The 23,704-nt window shown below is 35.3% G+C and overlaps 1 protein-coding gene across 1 annotated transcript in view; it reads right to left on the bottom strand.

Moving 5' to 3' along the window:
• Nucleotides 1-23,704, bottom strand: part of RYR2 (ryanodine receptor 2) — a 380,761-nt gene that overhangs the window by 178,322 nt on the left and 178,735 nt on the right. The window contains exons 10-16 of the mRNA XM_058801183.1: nucleotides 22,584-22,658; nucleotides 19,463-19,619; nucleotides 12,949-13,113; nucleotides 11,767-11,888; nucleotides 9,651-9,834; nucleotides 8,839-8,974; nucleotides 5,931-6,026 (exon numbers count right to left, since the gene is read on the bottom strand). Of these exons, the coding sequence (XP_058657166.1) occupies nucleotides 5,931-6,026; nucleotides 8,839-8,974; nucleotides 9,651-9,834; nucleotides 11,767-11,888; nucleotides 12,949-13,113; nucleotides 19,463-19,619; nucleotides 22,584-22,658 (935 nt within the window). The remainder of the gene's footprint in view (nucleotides 1-5,930; nucleotides 6,027-8,838; nucleotides 8,975-9,650; nucleotides 9,835-11,766; nucleotides 11,889-12,948; nucleotides 13,114-19,462; nucleotides 19,620-22,583; nucleotides 22,659-23,704) is intronic.

Below are 23,704 nucleotides of genomic sequence, written 5' to 3'. Positions count from 1 at the left end.
AAGCAGCAGTCACTGCCATGAAGAATCATTAGCCTTAAAATGTTTCTCTGCAATGGGGAAATAAAACAAACTCCCATGTATACTGGACCAAATCAACACCTGCTTTGGGATCTTCTGCCTTTGGGGAAGGGAAATATTGTACATGGAGTTCATCATTATCTGTTGCTACAGTTCTGGCCACAATGAGAGAAAACAAAGGAGCTGAAGGAAAGCTGAGAAGCAGCTTTCAATCTAGAGATATGCAATCCCTATTAGCAATGTACAGCTCTCCTCATTCTGTCTTCAGCCCTTTATTCAAGCCACATCTCCAAACACTCAGTTTAAGCCTTGCAAACCAAAATCCATAGCATGACTCTTGTGCTCTTTGCCATGCCCTCTTTCCATTCAAGGAAATTGTAGCACTGCAAACTCCCCTTCATGTGGGAAAAATAGTGGTTTTGTCTGATGGTTCTCAGTGAGAGTACTCTGGCCCTTCTTTGATCCTTGTGAGGAAGAGAACATCAGCTGCTACAGATAACCTATACTACCATCACCATTTATCCCCATACTATTTACTGAGTTTTCCAGAGGTCTGAGGGACATAGGCTGTCAATGCTAATAAACAGTAGGGATTAATCAAGGACTGAAATGTAGAAAAGGTGAAAGACAACACATAAGTGATCATTTGATTCATCCAGTTAACAGGTTTCAAACAAAGTGTGTTGATTAATATATTTGTAGACAAAATAATGCACATACAAAGAGAAAACATATGTGGGTAATGAGCTAGGGGTGAGCTCCCAAAGTGATTCCATAGCCCTGAAGGTTTCAGCACAAGAAGTCTTAACGATAAGCAAAATGACATACTAAACTTGATTTTGGCAGTGGTATAATCTGTGTTGCAACAGATGTGCACTTCCATTACTCCACCATTCTATGATTCTATAAATACTGTCAGTAACAATATTGTTAAAAAGGGTAAAAACCTAAAAGTCATGAGAGCCAGCTAAAAGAGCAGATGTTCTGTAGCAACATAGCAGTAGCGTATTCCACTCAGCCTACAAACTAGATGAGGTCAGGGGTCACTGATCTTGGTAAACCTAGGGAGGTGAGAAAAGTGTTACAAAAGGATGCTTAATCTAGAGGGGTAATCTAGAACAAGATCAACAATTTTGTGTGTCACAGTGATCTGGGAATTCACAAAAATCACCATTCCAAATTGTGATTCAAAACATGGTAACTGGACATTTGCCATCACTCATTCTAGCACTGAAACATATTTTATCAATATAAATAGTAATTCAGTATTAAATGACACCCCATAAGTGTGGCAACCATATCCTTGGAATTTTCTGTAGGTAGAGTCATAACCTTTTGTCTTAAAATAGTACCTAGGATTAATTTTGTAGTCTTAACATTTTCAATAAGAGAATTAAAAATCCTTTGAAGATGTAAACATTCAATAATAAATGTATGGTATCAATTAGGTCCAGCTGCCCAAGCACCTTCTTGAATTACTATAGCATCTGAATGCTAATTACCAAATATGCTTTGTTCCCTCTGTTTCAGAAAAAAAATTGCATGTGAGTGTACAGTGTCTGTTCAGACTGAAACACTTTTAGATTATCTATATCAAAGACAATCAGACTTGTTCCAATTTCATTGGAGTTACTCAAGGCAGTAAAGCAGTAAGCATTTGAATCTAATATAATTAAACAGTATGATATGCAGAGTTCATAGTAAAGAGAGTGAAAATTTTCTTAATGACTAACAGATGAAAGGAAGCATGTATATTCAGGACTCCTCTAATATCATAATATAGGATACTAGAATAAAACACACTTGGAAAAAAACCTTAAAACGTGGTTTCATCTGGTTCCAAAAACCTTTACTTGGAGGATAATCGTGTTAGAGAAACTTTTCTGTCCAACCATTCAGGAGCTGCTCTGGCAGTCACTCTTGCACCACAGCCCCTTTAGAGCTACACACCCCACACTTGCACAGTCATACCAAGTTTCCTTGCCAGCTCAACTCCAAGTTTCTCACAGCAGAATCTTAGATGTCCCAATCCTTAAAATAATTTCATTGTGGTACAATGACTAACAAGCTAACTCCAGCTGGGTGCTACCAAAAACAGATCCCCAACACCAGAACGTGAGATTATCTCGGCTGGTTAGAGCATGGTGCTAATACCAAGTCTGTGGGTTCAATCCCTGTAGATCATTTATGTAAGAGTTGGACACAGTGATCCTTTTTGGCACCTTTCAACCCAGAACAGTCTGTGAGTCTGTGGGCTCCCAGGCTTTTATACCCTTACGGTCTAAGCACGCAGAAATCTGGGGGTCCTTGTCTCCTTCTGTGTCTGTGAGTGCCAGCTGCCTGGGCTACAGGTTCCTTTGCTATGCTAAGATCAGCAGTTCAAGGCTTCTCATCTCACCCAGAGCTCAGCCAGCAGCTCAACTGCATGCTGCAAACAGAGCCTCCTGCACTGAATGTATTCCTCAACATTAGATTATTAACTTACTGTATTCTATTTTTTACCTATGTTTTAATGCCTATAAAATTATAGTAAGGCTAGTTAATCCCATCTGGAATATAGTTCAGAATGAAAAACTAATCTAATCTTTATTTATGGATTGAAGAGACAGCTGAAGCATTTTCATTGCAGCTGTGTGATATCTCACTCCTAACACGATCTACTCTCAGATATATTTCTACTTGAACAGATAGTAATTTTCCTTGTTTTGCTTCAGTGAAGCTTGGGAAATGAATCCATTTCTGATCTAATTTGTACAATCAATTCAGAATTGTGGTTTATGTGTTTAATGGCTTTGTTGTTTTCATAACACTTTTAGTTCCAGGACAAGAAAAAAGTGAAAATAGGAATTTTATAGATAATAGCTGGTAGCACCAAATCTTTATTGCAATACATTCAAGAAAACACATGCAGGAGACATAGCTGACAACTTTAATGTTGAAGGTGAACCTTTTGATGTGATTAACAGAATGTGGTTATGGTCTTCCTCATAAACACTTTATCTTAGAAAAAAATTATTTTATGTGAATATACGTATCCAAGTATTCTTAGTTTAAAGGTTTAATATAAGCTAATATTTCTCCCTGTTGAAGGTCTATGACTGCAAATTACAACAGTGAATATCCTCAGCCCATCAAGCCAAATAAAGCTTAAAATCTGGCAAGCAAGCATCCCACAAAAAAAAAAAAAAAAAACAACAGAAAATTACATTTACATACTAAAAGCTAAACCTACTGTGCCTCTCAAGATAACAAAAGGACAGCCTAATTGGCATCTTTTATAACTGACTCCCTCAAAACCAGAAAAAAGTCTTTATTATAAAATCAGTTTTGGAGGCAACACGGAAATTATGTTACCAATACACATGGGGATGGAGTACAAGTGGCCTAGTTCCTAGCAGAAAACTCAGAACAAATGAGTATTGCAAATATTAGTACATTCAGAGTTCTTGTAGTGTGCCAGGAGGTTCACTACCCAGAGCCACTAGTGTCAGAATACTCTGCAGTTTACAGAATGCATCTCATACCTTACTATACTATCATAAACTATTAATTTTTTAATTCTCAAATCTTTATGGTTTGAAATTAAAAATTAAAAATACATATGTACATAACAGAAACCACATAACACAGCACTTTTAGAACTGTCAAAAGAAATTTCATCTTGAACCTCCAAAAGCTGAGCAAAAAGTTTTGCATTATTTCTGAAAGCCCATACCCTGAGAGTTTCAGATGTAAAAGTTGGTCTTTTAGGAAATAGTTTAACCACTAAGATCTTGTGATATACATTGAAATTAATCAAGTTGCAATCAAATCCCATGCAAATGCATAATTGTGAGATCATTCTCCTTAAATTAATGCTGTCACACGAAAGGTGGAGCATAGTGGAAAAACAATTTAACATATGAATTTGACATTTTGTCCTATGCCTGTTTCAGTTTAAATTCAGTTACTCAAATGCTCAATAGAGCAAGGAGATCACATCATCTGCAGAGCAGGTTCCTCAAACAATAATGTAAACCAACACAATATATGTTCAGTTATGACATCTGTTTAGTTAGGATCACCAACCCTAGTGTACCAGCTGCAATGACAAGATGATCTGCAAACCTCTAACTAGACACCCATGCTATAAGCAGCCATCTGTGTGAGTCACTAGCTGAGAACTAAAGTAGTGATGCAGGCAAAGAATCTCATGTTCCTGTTGCCTCATCTTTTGAGCTGCTCAAGCATTCAGAGCATAAACATACCAGGCTGAAAAAGATCAAGTGCATGCCAGGAGTAGGAATTAATCCTGCAGTAAAACAGGTCCCCTGCCCTAAGGCCATAGATCTGCATTTAAAACATGGAAGAAAACTCTGCAAAAGTACTTCCAAAAAACATTGCTGTCTGGAGGGGCTTACACGGCAAATGCTTCAAAGTCTCTATACCACTCTCAGCCCAGAGAATAACTGACTTTTAAACTCTCTGCTTGCCCCAAGAGTTGACAAAGGGAAAAACCTGCAAGAGGAGAAGCATCAGTGTGTAACTGCTCTTTACAAGAGCAATGAACCACCGCAGATCTTGTCAATCAGCTAGTGAATGCTGTGCCAGTTCACCCTCAGCTCTGAGAGGGAGAGCACTCCTGCCACTGACATTTGACAATATTTTCCCATGTTGTTGGTCAGTTCATCTCAGGAACAGATTTATGGCAAATAAACAGAATGCCCATGAATGTTTAACGACAAAGCTGAGGGGAATACAAACACCTTGTTTACTATAGGACACATCTGCTCTCACTGCTGCTGATGCATTGAATTCAACCAGGGTAAGAAATTTATTAATGCATGCCAAATGGTGACCTGCACTGAGACAACTGCTGGAACTATGTGGAATACTAAGCAATAGCAGGGTATTTTTCATTTAATAATGCCACTGTTAAAAGGCTGTGCTATGCCTGTTTGTTTTTTTATGTTTACCATTTTCTAATATAAAACAAAGAACTTTTACAATGGGGGACATAAGTCCTTCCTGGCCTTAATATTTCAAAGACTCCTGAGCACACCATCCATCTGTTGCAGACACATGACTGACAGAAGGGAAAGAATCATACGGGGAATGCAATTTCACTTCCTGAGGACAACTCTTTATTCAATCTTTATGTTCCTTCCAGTTCATGGAATAACACATGACACTAAATCAAGAAGATGATGGGAATAAGTTACAAATATGTAACTGGTGAAGTATGTAACACTGTTATTGTAACTGTATTTCCCACTGGTTTGACTACAAATCTTCTGGCCTTTCAACTTACATTATTACAAAAAAGAAGTCTTGAAAGGGTCTCAAGAGGCTACCTTCCAAACAAATTGTAAAATGTACTATATTTAAAGCAAAACAGACTCAGCTGCTACTGAAAAAAAACCAGTTCTTGTTAACTTTAAATAGAAATTTATACCTCAAGAGCAAAAGAGGTGATTCAAAAGGAAATGTAAATGTATTACAAACAGGTAAACACTGTTAGGCAGAACAAATTACATCCATTCCATATGATTTCTGTAATATTTAGTTTGAGGCAAATCTTGGAAAACAAGCAGACTTAGGAAAGATACTAGAATTAGAAAAAAAACTCAATACTTAACTTACACTATTGAACAGCTATTTTATTAAATGCTTTGTTTGTCTGAATTAAAAGGTAACACTACATCCAATTGGTCAAGGAAATGGCAAGACTGCCAGAACTTAAAGTAGAAGTACAATTGAAATCAGTATGTAAAAAAAATGTAAATCAATATGTACAAATATAAATCTCACTTTATTAACATAATTTATGGTCTCATAAGAACTTCATTATAATTAGGCTGAACAAGTATATCACCAACTTTAAAGAGTTTAGAACTGGTCAAATAAGGAAGTTAAAATACTAAAAAGCATACCAGAAGAGGCTTCCAGCCTTTCTAATCTGCTGATCAACCAATCAAGAGATCCAGAAAATTGAGCACAGTTTTTACGATTTCCACGAATCAGAGCCGCTATTGGGAAAAGAGACAAAGCGAGAGAGAGAGAAATTAAATCAAAGTTGTAAGTGCATTTAAATGTAAATAATTCCTGTCTTCTCTTGTCAGAAAGGATCCAGCAAGATAGTCTTAAGCTCTAATTACTGATGTTTAGATTTAAATTTAAGTAATATAAGTGATAGAATTCAGCAGAAGAAACACCTTTGATATCAAGTTGACCTTTAGAGAATTTGAATTATTTTGGCTCTACAACCATCTCAATAATCCATACAAAATGCTCAACCTGAAGAAGCCTGTACTTACACCACAGAAGTCAGCTGCTACTATAGAAACAAGTTTCTTTAAAACAGTATCCTTGTAATGACAAAAAACATTGCAAATGCAGAGCGTGAGAAGCCAACAACATGGGTGACAAATGCAAATTATTTTCTATTGTTACAATACATTTGTTCAGGAGTAATAAGGAGTAAAACAACATCTAGGAACTGTATGCTGTACTTCTGAAAAGGTTGTAGGGAGGAAGTAACAGCTTTGAATCTGTTTCTCCCTCATGCTTTAAGCTGAAGATTGAGGTACACTGAATCGTGCGCTGACTTGGTGGGTACAACTGAACTGAAATGTCCCTGAACGCTGCAGACACCCACGAGCTCACCCTGTCCTGCATCACCTGCATCTGCAGGTATGTGCACACACACAGAGGCTCTCACAGAAGCCTCCACCCTACTCCAAGAAAGGACTGAGACACAAAGATTTCTGTTTGGTGTGTGCAACGCACAAACTGGTTTTCTTAAGATTTTTTTCCCAGTTCCACCAACAAATTATTTCAACCTGAAGTTTCTGTGATTATTTCCAGCAGCAGAGACTGCTGGTCCTTCAAAGAGGCAATGGCCTCTTAAAATCTATCTTAAAATCTATATAAATTCACTGTAGTATATTTTACTATGTTTTTATGCTGCTCTATTTATAAAAGGGTAAACTTAGAGATGTAGAACATAAGTCTCTAGGTCATATATTCATATAGTTATATATTTTACTAGGTTTTATGCTGCTTTATTTATAAAAGGCTAAACATCGAGACTTACAATATATATATGACATTAAACTATCTGTAAAGAGGAAGAGCAATGTTGGAGCACTGACAGTTCTGTAAACTGGCAGTTTCCTCACCAGTTTTCTGATGAGGAAAATCAAAACCTAATAGCAAAACAAACAAACAAAATCCTTTTTATTGCTGCTTATATAATAGAAAAAAAAATATGTATCCTGAAATCTTAAACTTCTGAGTAATTACGACCACAGTTATTTGAAAATAGTTGGGAATCATAAGAAGGGGAACATCTTATTAAAACACACAGACCAGAACTAAGGAACACCTGTTTCTGACAGTGACTTTTTTATTGGTTATAGGCAAGCCACACAATCTGACTGTGCTTCAGGTAGGAACATAAAATGAAGGCAGTAACAGTTCAGTGCTTAACACATCACTAAATTTAACTTCATTAACAGCAATGAGATACAGATGGTTTCATAAATGCTGCTCAGCACAAGTTTGTGAAAGGTTAGTATTCATTAGTTAAATGAGGCACTTTAAACTGCAAACAAAAAACAAAATCCTACAGTTGCTTTTCTTATTGCCGACTACTCCAAACAAGACCAGCATTCAGTTTTAAAGAAATAGAAACCATTATGTGGTCAGTCAGACGTTAACATCACATAACTGCATATACTCCTGCACATTCTTTTGTAATGCAAAAGGATCTAGTACAAGTTCACAGTGAATGTAAGTATTTGTAATGGAAAATGGACAGATGCTTTAGTAGATGTATGTCAATTATTTCAAATTGAAAGACAGTAGACTTAGACTGAATATAAGGAAGTATTTTTGGCAATCAGGGTGGCTGGCTTAGTTGATCTTTAGAGCTCTCTTATGACCCAAACCATTCTAAAATAATATGATTTTTATATGTAATACTATCCAGTCTCAGTATCTATAAATGCCTTCATTCTCATCACAGTGAAAAACAACACAACGTCAATGACATGACAAAAGACATGAATTCTGGCATTACAGTTTACTGTTATTTATGTACAGACTCAAAAAACAAAGTACTGTTTGCTGAAGCAAGACTGAGCAAGCAATATCCATTTGTCATCTGTGTAATTGCTGTACAGATCCAGCACTATTCAGAACAGAGCAATGTAAAAATTCATCATAGCCAGATCAAAGCCAAGCTTCCTGAGCATTAGCTGCCAGAAGACAATGCTGTTAGAGAAGTAACATCAGAGGGCAGGAGGGGCACAAAGACTGGAAAGTCAACAAAAGCTTTTGTCCTTCCATGGACTACAAGTCCATGAAAGCAATGCTTTGTACAAAACAGGCAGACTCCCCAGAAGGAATTTTCTAGCCTTGCCAATTGGAAATCAAGACACTACTCTCTCCAAGTCTGCACTGTGCTTAATGTAACAAAAGATTAACTAAACTGTAATAAAAAATTCAATTCTACCCTACATCTATGAATAACCAAACGCCAAAATTTTAGACTCCATTATCTACCACCACCTACAGCCCAAAAATTCATCATTTGATTTCATGGAGATGCTCACCCTCTGGACCTAGTTTGGATACTTTAAAATGTTTATAATTCTTGACATAACTTCTTTAATTGATTGTTAATACATCAAATAACTACAAATGTAAAAATCGAACTTAATTTGTATTCTAAGTTTCTACATGGTGGAAAATCTTCTGTACTACAACAGTTATATAATTCTTTATTCTTTACTATTTTGAGCTAAAAATATCCACGTAATCCATAATATATCTTACCTAGTAATTCATACAAAGAATTCAGAATAGATTTCCATGCTTCTCCAGCCTCCTTCCCAGCTACATCTGCAAAGTGAGCTGCACTGCTGTATACATTCAAACGATCAATACATTCAAGAACAAGGTTGATCATACCCTAAAAATAAAAAAGCTTATTTCATCAGAGGGAAAAAAGGTAGTTTTAGATACAAACACAAAAGATTTTCAAAAATCTAAGAAAATAAAACATGAAAGAACAGATATGCAAAACACAAGAGCATGTGCATAAAGTCAAACAAGCAATCCCAACAGAAAATTTTCTTGATGGAGGTAATAAACATCTCCCATTTAGGATAGTCAAATTAAAGCAAAAATAAAGAGTATAACTAACATAATTTCAGGCAAGATTTTATTCTGTAGGACATTTAAGCATCTGACAAAGTATAGGCAATTATTATTACCAGAGAAATAACACATAATATTAAACAAAATGCTTAAAGAATGCTTAGCAAATGAAAGCATCCTTCTACATCAAGAGATTATAACAGAGAGAAGTGATTCACACATAAGGAGAAAATTATGGGTAGAGTTCAAGGCACAATCTAATCTTATTAAAAAGGGAAAAAAAAGTAAGGCTGTAAATGTATTTCTTCAAATACACAGGAAAAACAGCAGATCTAGAGAGATTACAAATGTAGTAAATAGTTTGACTCTTAGAGGATAAAAAAACCCCACTGTAAGCATAATCCATATTAGACATCAACACTACAGATACTGTGAGTATACTTGCAGACAATGTAGTAGAAAATCAGGAGTAAAACTGAGAGAAGTACCTCTTCTTGGAAGAGGTTCTGGCGATTCTTCAGTGCTCGGAGCCTGTTTTGTTTGTTTTCATGCTCCAAATGTTCATCAGGGGGGTGAAAGTAGCCAATCAAGTCCTGAAGACTCAGACTGACTGACTCAATTGGCAAATCAATGGTGGAAGACTTCACTTTCTTGCTGAGAGAATCAAGGCCCCTGCAAGAAGAAGAAAACTCTCCTGAGAATTGAAAATTAATTTACTTTTATCATTCAAACTATTTATTTAAAAGCAAAAGATTGTTTAGATGCCAAAGCTCATTTTCTTTCAGCAACTTGCCAAAAATTCTTCATACCTGCCCATTCTCCATTTAACAGCCTAGTCCTTCCTTTCCAAACAAAATGTGAAAGCATGAAAAATGTTATTTCTGGTAATATTTTTTCAAATCCAAACAACTCATTTGAATATCCCACCTACAGATGTAACAGTTTCAGAGGCAGAGCAAAAGATGAAGAGAAGTTTGTAAACCAGTACAAAACATCATGAAACTGGAATGGATGCAAGTTAAGAAGATCAGTTCTGTGGAGAGTCGAGATTGCCCATGGAGGCTCTCAAACACATCTCTAACCTGTTCTTAAGGCCTTTTCAGTGTGGAAGGGTGCAGCACTTCTATACACTCTGTCTCAGCACTTCATTAGCCTTTTTGTTTCCCTGATATCCAGTTCAAGCTTGGCCTTGCTGAAGTCTATGAACATTCTCTCGTAGAAATAAAGGGCTGACTATTCTCATCCAGGTTACACCTGCCCCTTGCTCAGCTGAATCCCTTTGCAAATAATGCAAAGTTGCAAAAGCATACCTACAAAAGTTATCTTTAAAACTTGTATTGTGAGCATGTTATCCAAAGCACAATTTTTCTACTGACTTCATTAGGAAGAACTGGAGCATACACATAAAAGAATAATTTTCATCCTCTTCAATTGAGCTTTTTCTTCTTGAAGTAACATCCTGCCAAAACTAAACTGCTAAACACTGCCTTGGATTCCCTGTGCACTCAACAAAAGTCTCCACTGTAATTTAGAAATACTTTGATTTGTGAAACCTTATAATTAAATTGCCTTTCTCTGTCTTTATCTCTTATACCATTCTTAGAAGCTTCTGTGAAGGTGTATTATTTACAAAGTGACCTACGGCTTACATTTCCTTTGTATTTCAAATGTCACACTGTACACAACTCTCCTGATGGGTGATTTTGTCCTGTTTTTGTTAAGTACCTTGCTATATGCTTTTCAACAAATTGATATGTCTGGGTCTTTGTCTGTCCCCTTATTTAGGACATGATTGCTTCAGGTCACCATCTCCCACATTGTGTTTTTTCTTGTGGGAAATGAGTTCTTATTAAATTGTTATCATTCCATACAGTCTTACTGCATATCATTCTTTGCCTAATGCAAGCTACACTGATGAAAGGGCCTTTCATCAATTACTGAAATCACAAGTGTTTGAGAATTAGCATTTTATCAGCATTATTTAGGAATAGGAAGAAAAATGCAAATTGCATACATCTGACAGGATTTTTAAGTGGCTAATCACTACAACATTTTTCATGTTTCAAAATATTAAAGAAACAAGTAGCATTAAAAAGGAACAAATAAGCAAAGTGTAATGTGCTGATGGAAAGAAGGTATCATTTTAAATAAAACTTCTCCTTGATACTATGAATTTCTTCAGTATATTTCTGGTTGTTACAGATCTACATTACACAGCTATCTCACTCTTCCAGGTTTTTCAAGGAAGATCACCTTTAAAAGCCATACGTAGAAGAGAAAAAGCTAATTTATGTACCACATGACTTAAAGCAAATTTTGGCAGGGAAAAACCTCTTTATGGTTTGTTTGTATTTTCAGTATGTTTATGCATTTAAATTACGATTGAGCAATAAATTAATTTTAGAAGATAGAGGAAAAAAAATTGACCAGTATCTGCTGAGGTGCTCATCTGCCAATAACACAAAGAATTGACATAAAGTTCAGTTTGAGAAGCATTGATCTATTTTTTTCTGAAGGATAAATTGTTCCCTGTTGTCTTAATGGCAACTTTGAATAAAACTGAATGGAAAAAAAAGTGATGAACAGATAATTTTAAAGCCACACCTTATGAACCTGTTGAAAAGGAAGACTGTACTGCGGATGACACGCGCTGTACGGGATTCTTCATTCTGAGATCTGGACAATGTTAAACCATCATCCATGTGCCCTTCATGGTGCATTATTGCCTGGAAACAAAAGCAAGAAGCAGTCACTGCAAAATGAGACTAAGAAGAAGTCTGAAAACTCACATAGGAAGGCAGGCTAGGAAATTATTAAGTCACTTAGAAAAAATAACAATTTTATTAAAAACAGATAATTCCATGGTTTAGTTTCTCATGTCCAAGGATGCTCCTGTACAGAGCCAGCAGGTTCAGTGCCATAATAATTTCAAAGTTGCAGCTTTTGCAAACAACATGCTTTATTAAAAAAAAAAAAATCTAAGGGGTTTTTGTTTGCTCTTTGTCTTTATCAACATTAAAAGCACTTCTCTTACAGAGTAGCAAATCCCTAAAGCAGAAAAAGTCACAACAGGTATTCTTTACTGGTCCTCATTTCTAAGGGTGCCACTGGTCTTTTCTGACCATGCTTTGAGTCATTTCCAATAAGTTACAGTGTTTCATGTCTAGTTATCATGGCTCTAATGGATTGGATAGCTCAATCCATTCCACATAAATATTTTAAACTTCTGTTCTGTGTAGTTCTGCTACCCAAAATAGACATGGAAAACACTACAGTGTTAAGTTGCAAAATAATCTTTTCCCTACTTTATGATGCTGAGCTAGCATTCAGCTTGGCTGTGATTATTCTATAAAGAAAGAAATCTCTCAGGACGCAAGACTTGAACATTCTACCCCAAAAGGTAATACATTTACAATGTGGAAAAAATACTTTCAACTAAAAGTTTCCTCAATCCAAACTACCTTAAAGAAAGGAATCTTAGCATATTCTATGCATCGTTACTAATATTTTAGTTTGAAATCAAATATATCAAGATTTATCAATATTTGTGAGATAATGTGTACAGGTCAACACACAGCCTTCATCAGGTCTTCAGTATGAGAATTGAGTACACCTGTTAACTTTTCAATGTCTGACTGAAAAACCCCAATATTGCATCTGGCAAGCATGTTTAAAGTACTAGAAATTCAGAAATTACCTGTCTCACGTAGCTCCCTTCATGTCCCAACCTCCCAGCCCCTACCCACCCTATGAGTGAATGAAATGCATTCCTGTTTACAGCCTTACCTTTCGCTGCAGAGAACCCATCCTTACAGACTTTGCATCAGCAGACTGGTACGTGAGCCACAAGCCTGTGTCTACATGCTGTATGAAGCATATTGAATCCCCATACTTTATTTCAGGTGCTCCCATTCCATCCACCTCCTTTCTTGTCCCTATGTCCAACTTTTCCTGATGAAGAAAAAAATGTAACACGAACAATAACCAATGTGTTAATATTTGCATAAAAAATCAAATATTAGAAAATTATCCAGAACAGGACCTGAAAGAATATTTGAGATCATTCTTTAAAGATATTACTAAAAAAAATGGGAAAGTGTAACTTTTAGACTTTAAACTTTAAAGACAAAGAGAAATCTCATGAAAAAACCTAGCCTGTTAAATTTGGAAAGCCGTGTGTATTCATTTCACCTGCACAGGAAAGAATTAGGATCATAATTGACAGTACATGGCATTATTGAAACATAAGAGCTTACAAAACAACCTCAGATACATTGACTCCCCTTAGATGTACAAGGCATTAATCTCCACAAGCTTTTCTTGAGCATTTGGGGTTTTTTCCAGCCTGGAAAAGATGAGCTCCATCCAACAATCACTGAGGGATGGCCTTTAACCTGTCACTGCCCAGCAATGGGCTCAGTACTTCTGAAAAAAGCAATCCACTTCTGCATGATTGGCCTGCAAACTATTAATGGCATGACAGCATATCATTCCAGCTGGTGTCCTGTAGAGACAGAAGTTATTTCAGGAGAGGAAATGTAGTATCCCAAACAGCTTTTTGCTTAATTCTCCTAAGCAAAAACTACTTCTGAACAGACTTGTATGGACATACAGCCCATGCATCCTACTTCCTGGCAGATCATCTATTTAATCTCTCCAAAAACAAAGTTCAACTGACAAATTCACCTTCCTGCCTGTACATTCTGTATGCAACATAGCCCCCTTCACCAGGTACAGCTTCAACATTCTGGGCTTCTCCTGATCAGCAGGAGATGACAAGCATCCTCCTGCAGCTACTCAGAGTAATGTTACAAATAGTGTGACAAAAACAAGTTCTTGTTCTACCCGTCTACCATCAGGAAAGATCAGAAGAACGATTACTTCATACACACATACCCTGACAATGTGGGAAGACAGTTTCACATAAAAGTTGAGAAAGATTGGGGTTTGTATATGTTGTCATCTTATTGCAGGGACTCCATACTGTTGTCTCCTTATCACAAAAGTTTCATACCTTCTTGGTGTCTCTCCTGGGCAGCTCCTCAGAGCACTGACTCTTTCTTCTTCATAAAGTAGCAAACTAATTCCAGTTTCCTTCTCACCCAGCCACCCCACTCTTTTATAGCACTCTTCTTCTCACTGGTTACAGCTGTGGCCTGTTAAAGTCAGGCCTATTCCTCGTATTTGATAACTGGCCCAGCTGCAACTCTAGGCGTAAGATTACTTTGTACACTATATTTTTCTTATATTCTATGTCCCTACATGTATACAAACAGACAACAATCTCTAACTTATTAAAGGGTTTTTTTAAAGCATTTTTTAAGTAAAGGGAAATGTCCTGTAAGTAGATTTTCAGCCTACGGTCATGAATGCATTTTGAAGCATTTGAAAAAAAAAAAGTAGAATAGTATGGAGGTGAAATTCTTATGATTCCTTTTCATTATATTGAATTTTCAGATATAATATATTCACCAATTCAGTTTGTTTTCTGATTGTTTCTGGATACAGATGTTAATTTCACTACCTAGTAAATGACTTTCAGCACTTCTTAAGTGCTGAAATTCTTATTAAAGTCTTGTCCATTGATAGATTGTAGTAACTGATTTATTAATAATCTGATGCCAATATGAGTTATTGCATGCCTCTATTTCCTTATTAACCTATTATTTTCTCATATAATTTCTCTAAATGTTGTATTCAATTCTTTCAAAAGCTAACACAAATAACCTGAATCTAGTAACAGTTGGAAATTGAAAAGCTACCTATAATATGACATTGCAAACAAATTATGATATGGGAAAAATAAATTAGATCCTGATTTCAAACTCCAGTTTTTTGAATTCTCTCTATAACTAGAAGATACTGTGAACATATACTGTGCTTCTACATTGTAAGATTTTCTTTTTTTCAGGTCTGACAATTAATTTCTTTAGTTGTGAATATAAGAGTTCACAAATTTTCTCATAAAGCACTGTAAATAAGAAGAAGGATTATTCATTTAACACATTTTTGCATTCTTGGTTAAAATCTACTGTAACAGAAAGTGAAGGGGTTTGATACTGAAATCTTCATTCCAATTAGAATTAAATTTAATTGGCATAAAAATTGCAGCGCCAACAATTTGTCAAAGAAGATCTCAGCTCTCACTGATGTATCTCTGTGTGTATGCTTAAAGCCCAGATTGAAATCAATCCCATTAAAATGAGCTCTGCAAAATAAATATAGTAGCCAGGAAAGCTATTATATAGTGTCAAAGTTGAATTACATGTAGGAGAGAAACAAAAGACTACAGGATGATGTGGGGGCAGCAGGCATTACATCAGCCATTTGGGAGCTTCAAGACACTGAGCTTTTTGTGGGAGTGAACAGGAACCACAAGTTGTTTATAAAGGGGAAGACTTGAATGGAGTGCTCAGTTCACATCAATAAACAGCAGGTAGTTGAAAAAGTACACATAATGAATCAGTCTCATTAGCTACAGTACAATAGCTCATCAGTGAAAATGAGGATCTGAAAAATATCAGAAATCACCATGTTGCTAATTAGTAATGGTGCATTGGCACAGACATTACATGGTACAAGTTTCCAGCCACGCTCTTACCACATATGTAACCTGTCATTACTGAACCATCTGCTAACTCTTCCTACATTTTTACTTGAAAGAAAACCTTCAGTTTTATTTTTAATCTAGATCCATTCTGAGATGCTAGCCTTGTCTAAACAAGGATCAAAAATCTTCATTTATTACACTGGACCAAACAGCAACAAATGGGTTTTGCAACAGTCTGTAAACCATCTCAGTAATGCAAACCAAGAATACATTGGAAAGGAACAGGCTTACTGAACAATAGGCCAGATTTTCTCCAGAAGGCTGTTCTCTTTATAAACAGTGTTTATTCTATGCATACAAGAGCACAAGTCAATCTTCCCCCTTCTGTTTGGGGCTAAATGAACAATCTTTTTAATTACTTCATTCTAACATTGAAAAGTTTTTCTATGAAGCCTCACCTTAACCATTATTTCAGTCTAATGTTTCTGTTTAATTCCTTATAACATTCCAAAATGGAATGCCTTGATGAAGGCTTGTCCTTTCAACTTCACCTCTTGTCATCCAACCTAACCCATACTCTCTGTGGTACACTTTCAAGACTGGTATTTTAAGACCTCACCAACTGCAAGAAACTTATTTATTGCTGCTCTTTAATTTAATATAATTTCCATTAAATTTTAGAAGAAAAAAGAAGAAAGAAAAAGCTGAAGACATAAAAATACAAGCCATAAAATTTTATTAAAATTGATGTGTTCCTGTCCACTGGAAAAGAATACAGACAGGAAAAGCAGACTTGGTACAGAATGTACAAACATTACTAAATTGGTAAAATTACCTTATTTCAGTGGTGTAGTGATATTAAAACAATGTTCTTTATAAAAAAAATTGATATTGAGTAAATGGAATAGAAAAAATTCCACAAAACTTGATCTCTACAAACACAAGTGTATTAAAGGAGCCGTATGTTTGGGAAATACATTGTAGTATCTGTGGACATCCTGTGCTGAATGAAGCAGAACTACAGGAGGAAAAAAAAAGAAAAAAAAATTCTGAATTTCAGATTCTTGAAAGGCTAATATATTTTGCATTTAATGATAATTATTAGGGTAATATATGATAACCAGAGAACAAAGGCTGATTACCAGAAAGAAAAATTAAGTGACTGCTAATTAAGCTCCTTAGAAAGCCCTTATCTTCTGGATGCTGTTTGGCAACACTTTGTGATATTTTCAAGCTTGCATAAAAAAAAGAAATAAAACAAAACAAACAAACAAATAAAACCCTTTAGCTTGCTAGTTCTCTTCTGGGCTATTTTTTAAGCAAACTACTGGCAAGGTGATATGTTTGAGATGATAAGCCCTTGCAAAAACAGGGTATAAAAAAATAAATGTTGAGCCTCTATACTTGCATGTAAACCTTCAGGTTTGCAGGTGATACATTTTCAGCAGTATCTCTGCAAACATGAAAGCTGCTTTTCATACAGAAATTGAAGTTATCCACTCACATGCTTGAAGGAACTGACTCAACACCTTCCTCTCCCTTGTTTCTTTTTGCCTATTAAAAGCTCACTTACTATTGTGCAACAAGTGGGAGCTTCACAATTCTTCCTACTACTTTCCAGCTGCCGCAAGGAAGAACTATGACTGCGACAAGAAAAGGGATGAAATTTCAACAAGAAAGACCCAGCTACTTGAAATGTCCACAGGTTTGGTCTGTACTCAGTAAAGAAGATTAGGGGCTCCCTCTTATCCATGATTAATTTTTTTGAGTGCTAAGCACATACAACAATATAAATGAAAGTTTGGATGGTTTGTTCAAAAATACTCAGAGGAAAAGAGACCCTAAATCTGCATACCTTCTTTACAGAAGCCTTTCTAGCACTCCTATAATTTGAAATCTGTTTTTTTAATACTCTTTCCCAGAGAGGGAAGGCACCTAAGTTTTTGATAGCCTAATAAAGTGAAACATGACACTCCTATAACAAGTCCAGAGAGACTGAAGCAAGAATGGGTCAGTTGGAAAGTACCACACTGAGTCATCTGGTCCAATTTCCATGCTTAAGCAGGGTCATTCTAAAGCACATGACACAGATATGCATCCAGACTCAGTTCATCTTCAGCAAAATATTTACTCCTCATCCTCTGTGGTATAATTTCCTCCAGGTAAGTAATTTGTTAAAATTAATATTGATATACACAACATTTACATGAAACATCATCTCCCAGACTTCCAATTTCTCTGAAAATCCATATTTAAATAGCAATATGATTATATTTGTCATGTGCTGATTAGTTTATATACCCCTCTTAAAATTCTCTCATTACTTCAAGAATTAATAACAAGTCTCTACCTGCCCCAGAGCCTTTTGTCTCTGCTCTGCTCAGCATAGGATTGGCCACTAAAAACAAAATAAATGTTAACCTTTCATGTTAAGAATGGCAGAACAAAACCATTTCAAAATATAAAATCTCAAAATAATTTCAAATGAGACTTCCAAATTCAGGCTGGGAAAAAGAATAAAAAGAAGAAACTTCAAATCAACATCAAAAACAACATCACCTAGCCTCCAAAGCATATGTGCATGTGCTACATAAAATATAGAGACAAACCACCTTATCCATAACAACAGGTGACATTCTTTATTGCTAAAAGTTCTGGCCTCCGAGTATTTTTTGGACTAAATAAAAGATGTAACGGTATATTGTTCCACTCATTTTGGAGCAATCCCTGCTGACAACCCATCTTAAAAATCAGTGAGTGAGTTATTCTACTCCTCTTGCTTTCAAGTGTTGAAATCTATAGTAGCTGCAACAGGAAATTCTCACTATAATTGCACTGCATTGTCCTAAAATATTCAAGCATTTCTATGATATTCTATTGGTTTCAAAAAAGATATATTGTCTGGATCTCAAGACTATCACCTTAAACTAGAGGTTCTTTGTAATCAAATTGCAACAGGCTATATACCTTCTTTTCGATATCTTTTCTTTTCTTATCTTTCCAAGCAGGCAAATAATTAAAGTATACATATAAATTAAATGGTACAGAGAAGTTATTGAATAATTCTGTTTACTGTTACTTTTTATTTTAGAAGACAGTTTTTACAGTAATAAAATTATTGCTGGAAAATTTTCAGACAAAATGCTAAAGATTAAAAGTAAGAGAATTAAAGGATATTTAAGAATTTATCAGTGTGTTATTTACTACTACCACTACAAAAGCACTGGTTTAAACTCAAAATGCTTATTGAAGCTGTCAAAATGAAAAGTCAAACTCTGGTAACTTCATATTAGACTACAGTAAAGTATCTGCTGAGAGAAATCCTTAATTTCCCATTTAATTTCAGTAACTCACAATACTATAAATTTTCCTCTGTCAGACAGCAGATATAAGCAGTGAAGTAGCTGAGAAGTTAACAAGAACAACAAATGAAAAATGAGTATACTGCTCAAAAGTGGGAAGCAGTACAGAAAAACCCCAACCCAACCAATGAAACAACAACAAAACATCAAAATATTAACAAGAAAGAAAAAGAAACCCACAAATAGACAGACAGGTAACAACACATAGAGAATGTAAGATAAAATAAGCTTTCTAGTTATTGATTATACTGCATTTTGGAATTTTTTTAATCAGTTTTTAAAATTTTAATAATTAATGCAATCACAACATATAGAAAGCATCTTAATCTTGCTTTTTAAAGCAATTTGAATTATTACTAGTAATATTAATGCTGCACTGATTCCATACCTTGGAAGACCGAAAACAGAATGCTGTAGATTTTACATCTGCCTTCTCCTTGTCTGTAAGAAGAAGACTCTTGTCATCCAGGAGACTTAAATATTTTCCTGTTGTTATATGTCTTAGCCTGAATGGCTGTCCCCATCTAATGTGGCTTCCACTCCACCTAAGAGAGTCCATAAAAAAAATTATTAATCTGGTTTTTTTAAACTACTGGCAATAATATTTTAAAGTAAAATATATTGCCAACTAGTTGATACAAAATACAAAATTCCCATCAGCAAGAAAGTGGCTACTTCATGGTTATCCCAAATAAAACCATTCTAATAAATGATCTTAAGGTCTTCCTCAGCACAAGCTGTCTTTGTTCAGACTGAGTTCCTCTTGAGAGAAGGTACAGACCGCCTACAGGAAAGGAGGCTTATGCTGTACACAAAGAGTTTAGATCTGCCAGTTCCCTCTCCAACATTTCATCTACCAGCAGCTGCCATTCTTCACTCTCCCAGAGATCTTTTAGCAGTCAGCAGATTTTAAGCACACTTTAAATTTTGTGGAAAATAAAATGCCTAAAAAAAATAGAAAACTCCCTAAAATAAATACAAAAAGTTACTAAGCAAAGTATGGCCCAGATTCTTCATATTCTACAGAAGGAAGAAAGGCAAAGCTTATCTAAGCTCCCCAAAAATTATTATTCACCTTAAAGTACAGGTCACAGCTTTCCAACTTCTTGCTGTAAACTGAAAATTCAGCCCTGCTCTTCCTGTTTAATTCCTGAACTTGTGTAGGGGTTACTAAGGAGTATGTACTTCACAAAGGCTTTTCAGATTGGAAAACTTTCACAACTTTTTCTAGTCTTCACAGAATTTTCTTCAGTTATATATCTGCAAAATTTGGCACTTCATATGTATGTGAATGCTGCATTTTGGAGAGGAAATCATGTATTTACTCTGTATATCTATGTTTATCTTTTTGCATGTATCCATATGGAAGTCTGAAATTCCCTTAAGTTAGTACTTACACAGGTTTAACTTAAAGTCATTTTTATTTTCCCTGACACACAGATGCAGCAGGTTAAAGCACTTACCTATTTAACACCAACATCCATTTGTTTAAATGTGTCTTCTTTAGAGTTGGCCATATTGAATGGAAAGTATGCAAAACCAATTTGGCAAACATTTTCAAAGTGCATTTTTTAAAATGCTTCTTTTTTGTAACAGGATTTATTACACTTCAGTGATTAAACTTCTAAACCTTTATAGTTATTTGTTTTAAAGAGAACAGAAGAATAAAAAGGTTTCTGCCCTGAACTACGTTTTTTTTTAAATCTAGAATTTCTACTGTTTAAATTGAGGGAGCTTTGGGGTAGAAGGAAATAGGGAAGCTTTATATCTCAGAAACACATTTATCTTTTTCTGTCTTCTGCACAGCAAAGTCCATATACTCCACAAAAGGACATCTGAGTCCAGTGTTCTAGCATAACTTCTGTTTCTCCAGTCAGTAAAATGTCAGGTCATGAATCTCAGCTATTGTGTTGCCGAGTCTGGTAAATTACATCGGTTCTGCACCTTTTATATTACAGGTCATGCTGGGGAGTTGCCTTTTCTTTTGTCTGATTCAATTTTCTTTTGGCCCCAATAGCTACAGACCTTAAGGGAAAAAAAAAAGGTAGCGTAATTGAGCCATGCTTCTAGTTCATGCCTGCCGGACAGGAAAAATACCAATTCATGTGCACTTACAAAAAAAGCCTTTTGAGCAGGAAGTATCTTGTGAAGCCATTTCTGACTATTAAAAATATTTTTTGCAGTGTGTGAGCATGAACTCTGCCACCTTTTGGGAAAGAAAGCAATGCTGAGCAATAGTATTTGGTGTCCCATGGCAGGGCATCCCAAGGGCATCTGTCCATGTATACTGCCCAGGCAATTTTTATGAGAGTTCTCTAATAATGAACAGTGTTGAGGAAAAAAATAAAAAATCCTTTAGAAACATGTGAAATTCACATAGAATTATATCTGCAGTCATTCTGGGAAGGACTACAACTGATTGAGAACTTCAGGCATGCATACACAAAGCTACAAATTGAAACATTTTCCTGAATATTAATGGACTGCAATTCAGCACTGAACACATACAGCAGTTAGAGTACCACACTGGAAAATAGGTTGGTGAGGGAAGTGTAGGGAGACAGTGTTATTCTTGGGATTTTATTTGGTTCTTTTTTTCCTGGTAAGAAAATCCTATCTTTTAAGAAGAAAGATAACAACTCCCTTTGTAAAATTGTTTTGACAGTTCTTACAATTTCTTTCAGTCATGTATGTTCAAATGTTTACCCTTCAAAATTTTGTATACAGTGCCTGTCAAAGTGATATATATGATGGTCATAACAGAAACCTCTCATTATTTGAATCCCCACATTACTCCTGTACTGCTTATTATGGAAGTAAATGCCATAGGGAAAGCAATAAGACAGAGATCCTTCCACAGTTTCATTGTTGTCATCACTGTCTCAAGGTCCATTTTAGTCCAAAGGAAAAATCTCACTGCCCTATCACTGACATTTAATGTCATCCTATTAATAAAATGCACACAGAGAAAACAGCATCATTGGAATGTAACCTTTTCTTAAGCTTCTCTGATTTAATCTCTAAAGAACAATCATTTATTCCTCACGAGAAATTTTATCATAAGAACATATCATAATATGATTTAAATGCAATTTTACACAGCAATTACCTTAACAAACAAGGCACAATTCCTTACTATTATTCTAACACTTCCAATAATACATGATTGAATTTTTTCTTTTAAAGTCTTCCAAATGACTTAAACAAGCTGGAGGAGGAGTGTCACAAGTGATTTTTATTTTAAGGAAATTGGTCCTATTTTTGTAATTTATGTGCTAAAAATGTAAATTGTGAATTCACTGACAGCTATAACAACTTTAAAAATAATCAAAACACACACTCTCTCTCTAGGAACTTGTACTGAAAGTTATATAAAGTATTTTTAAATGATTATTTTAGTTTTACTCATCTGGATTTATAATTATCCTTTTGATTTTATAGGATTGCTCTTACTATTCAAAAAGTGTCTTGCCAAATGTCTTTCTTTTTCTGAGATAGATTTTACTTACGCAACTCTTAGAGTCTCTAGTCGCCAAAGGGAACGAGCGTGAATGGACACAGCACCACCTTCATAATGGACAGTTCTGAAAACCAAGCAATGGCACAGACTAAATGTTCAGCAGAATTCATCATCATATGTGTTTGTTCTTTTAACTACATCTCTCATTTTAAGATTGTCAAAACAATTACTGAATTTGTCAGATTCAAAGGTTATTAGATTCAAAACCCAGTCTTGTCAATGAAACCTGCAGACTTAGTTATTTACATTTTGTTTTAATTGTCCTTAGCATCCACAATTGTTAACATTCATACTAAAAAGGTTTATACAGCATTTGCTTAGACATTTTTCCTAGTCTTTTAAGGATAAATAATCCAGGGAAGAAAATATTACCATTAACCCAATAATTACAACATTTCTAGATTCTAACAAAAACTGAGTATCAAGTAATGATTAAGATTTGTGAGCATTGCATGTATCTCCCAGGAAAGATAGTGTTTTTTTAGAGCTTATACTATTAAAACAACTGCAACTTATGACCTTGAATTTTGAAGATGTACTTATTTAGCACTTTATTTTAATACCATAAACACCTACGATATAACAACCACAGTGACACAGTCTTCATACATCTCAGATGTTAACAGCTTCCTATTTACAAATTTTATATGTAATGACCTCTCAAATTCCTGGATATAACCAGAAATCGAAGTATCTCTAGAAAAACATCAATTAAGCCTAAAAAAAGATATATTTTTTTCCTCCATTATTCCACACACAGATAAGTGATCTATATTAGAGGTACAACATGGTTAAGACCTATGGTAACCAAAAGCCCTGAGCAGATAATCCTGTTTTGCTTCAAAGTAAACACTAAGGAAAGTTAGCATTGCCATTCTAAATTTAGGGAGCCATTCTTTGGATTGTGTCCTGCCTGTGCCTATATTTCTGCCCTATGACAAGGAGAGAATTTAAAAGCCTAGGCCTTTCCCTTGGGAAATACATAAAAGAGTCACTTAAGCAAAGGAGTGATGTCACTATGCTTATCAGATCAAGCATGTCAGAGAAAACTACCAAACAATGGCCTAGTTTTATAGATCCTGGAAGAGCTAATGTTCAGAGTAAGTGTTG

This window comes from Ammospiza caudacuta, chromosome 3, assembly GCF_027887145.1.
Source record: "Ammospiza caudacuta isolate bAmmCau1 chromosome 3, bAmmCau1.pri, whole genome shotgun sequence".
Lineage (NCBI taxonomy): Eukaryota > Metazoa > Chordata > Aves > Passeriformes > Passerellidae > Ammospiza > Ammospiza caudacuta.
The sequence above is the reverse complement of the archived record's forward strand: the minus strand, read 5'-3'. Positions and strand labels throughout refer to the sequence as shown.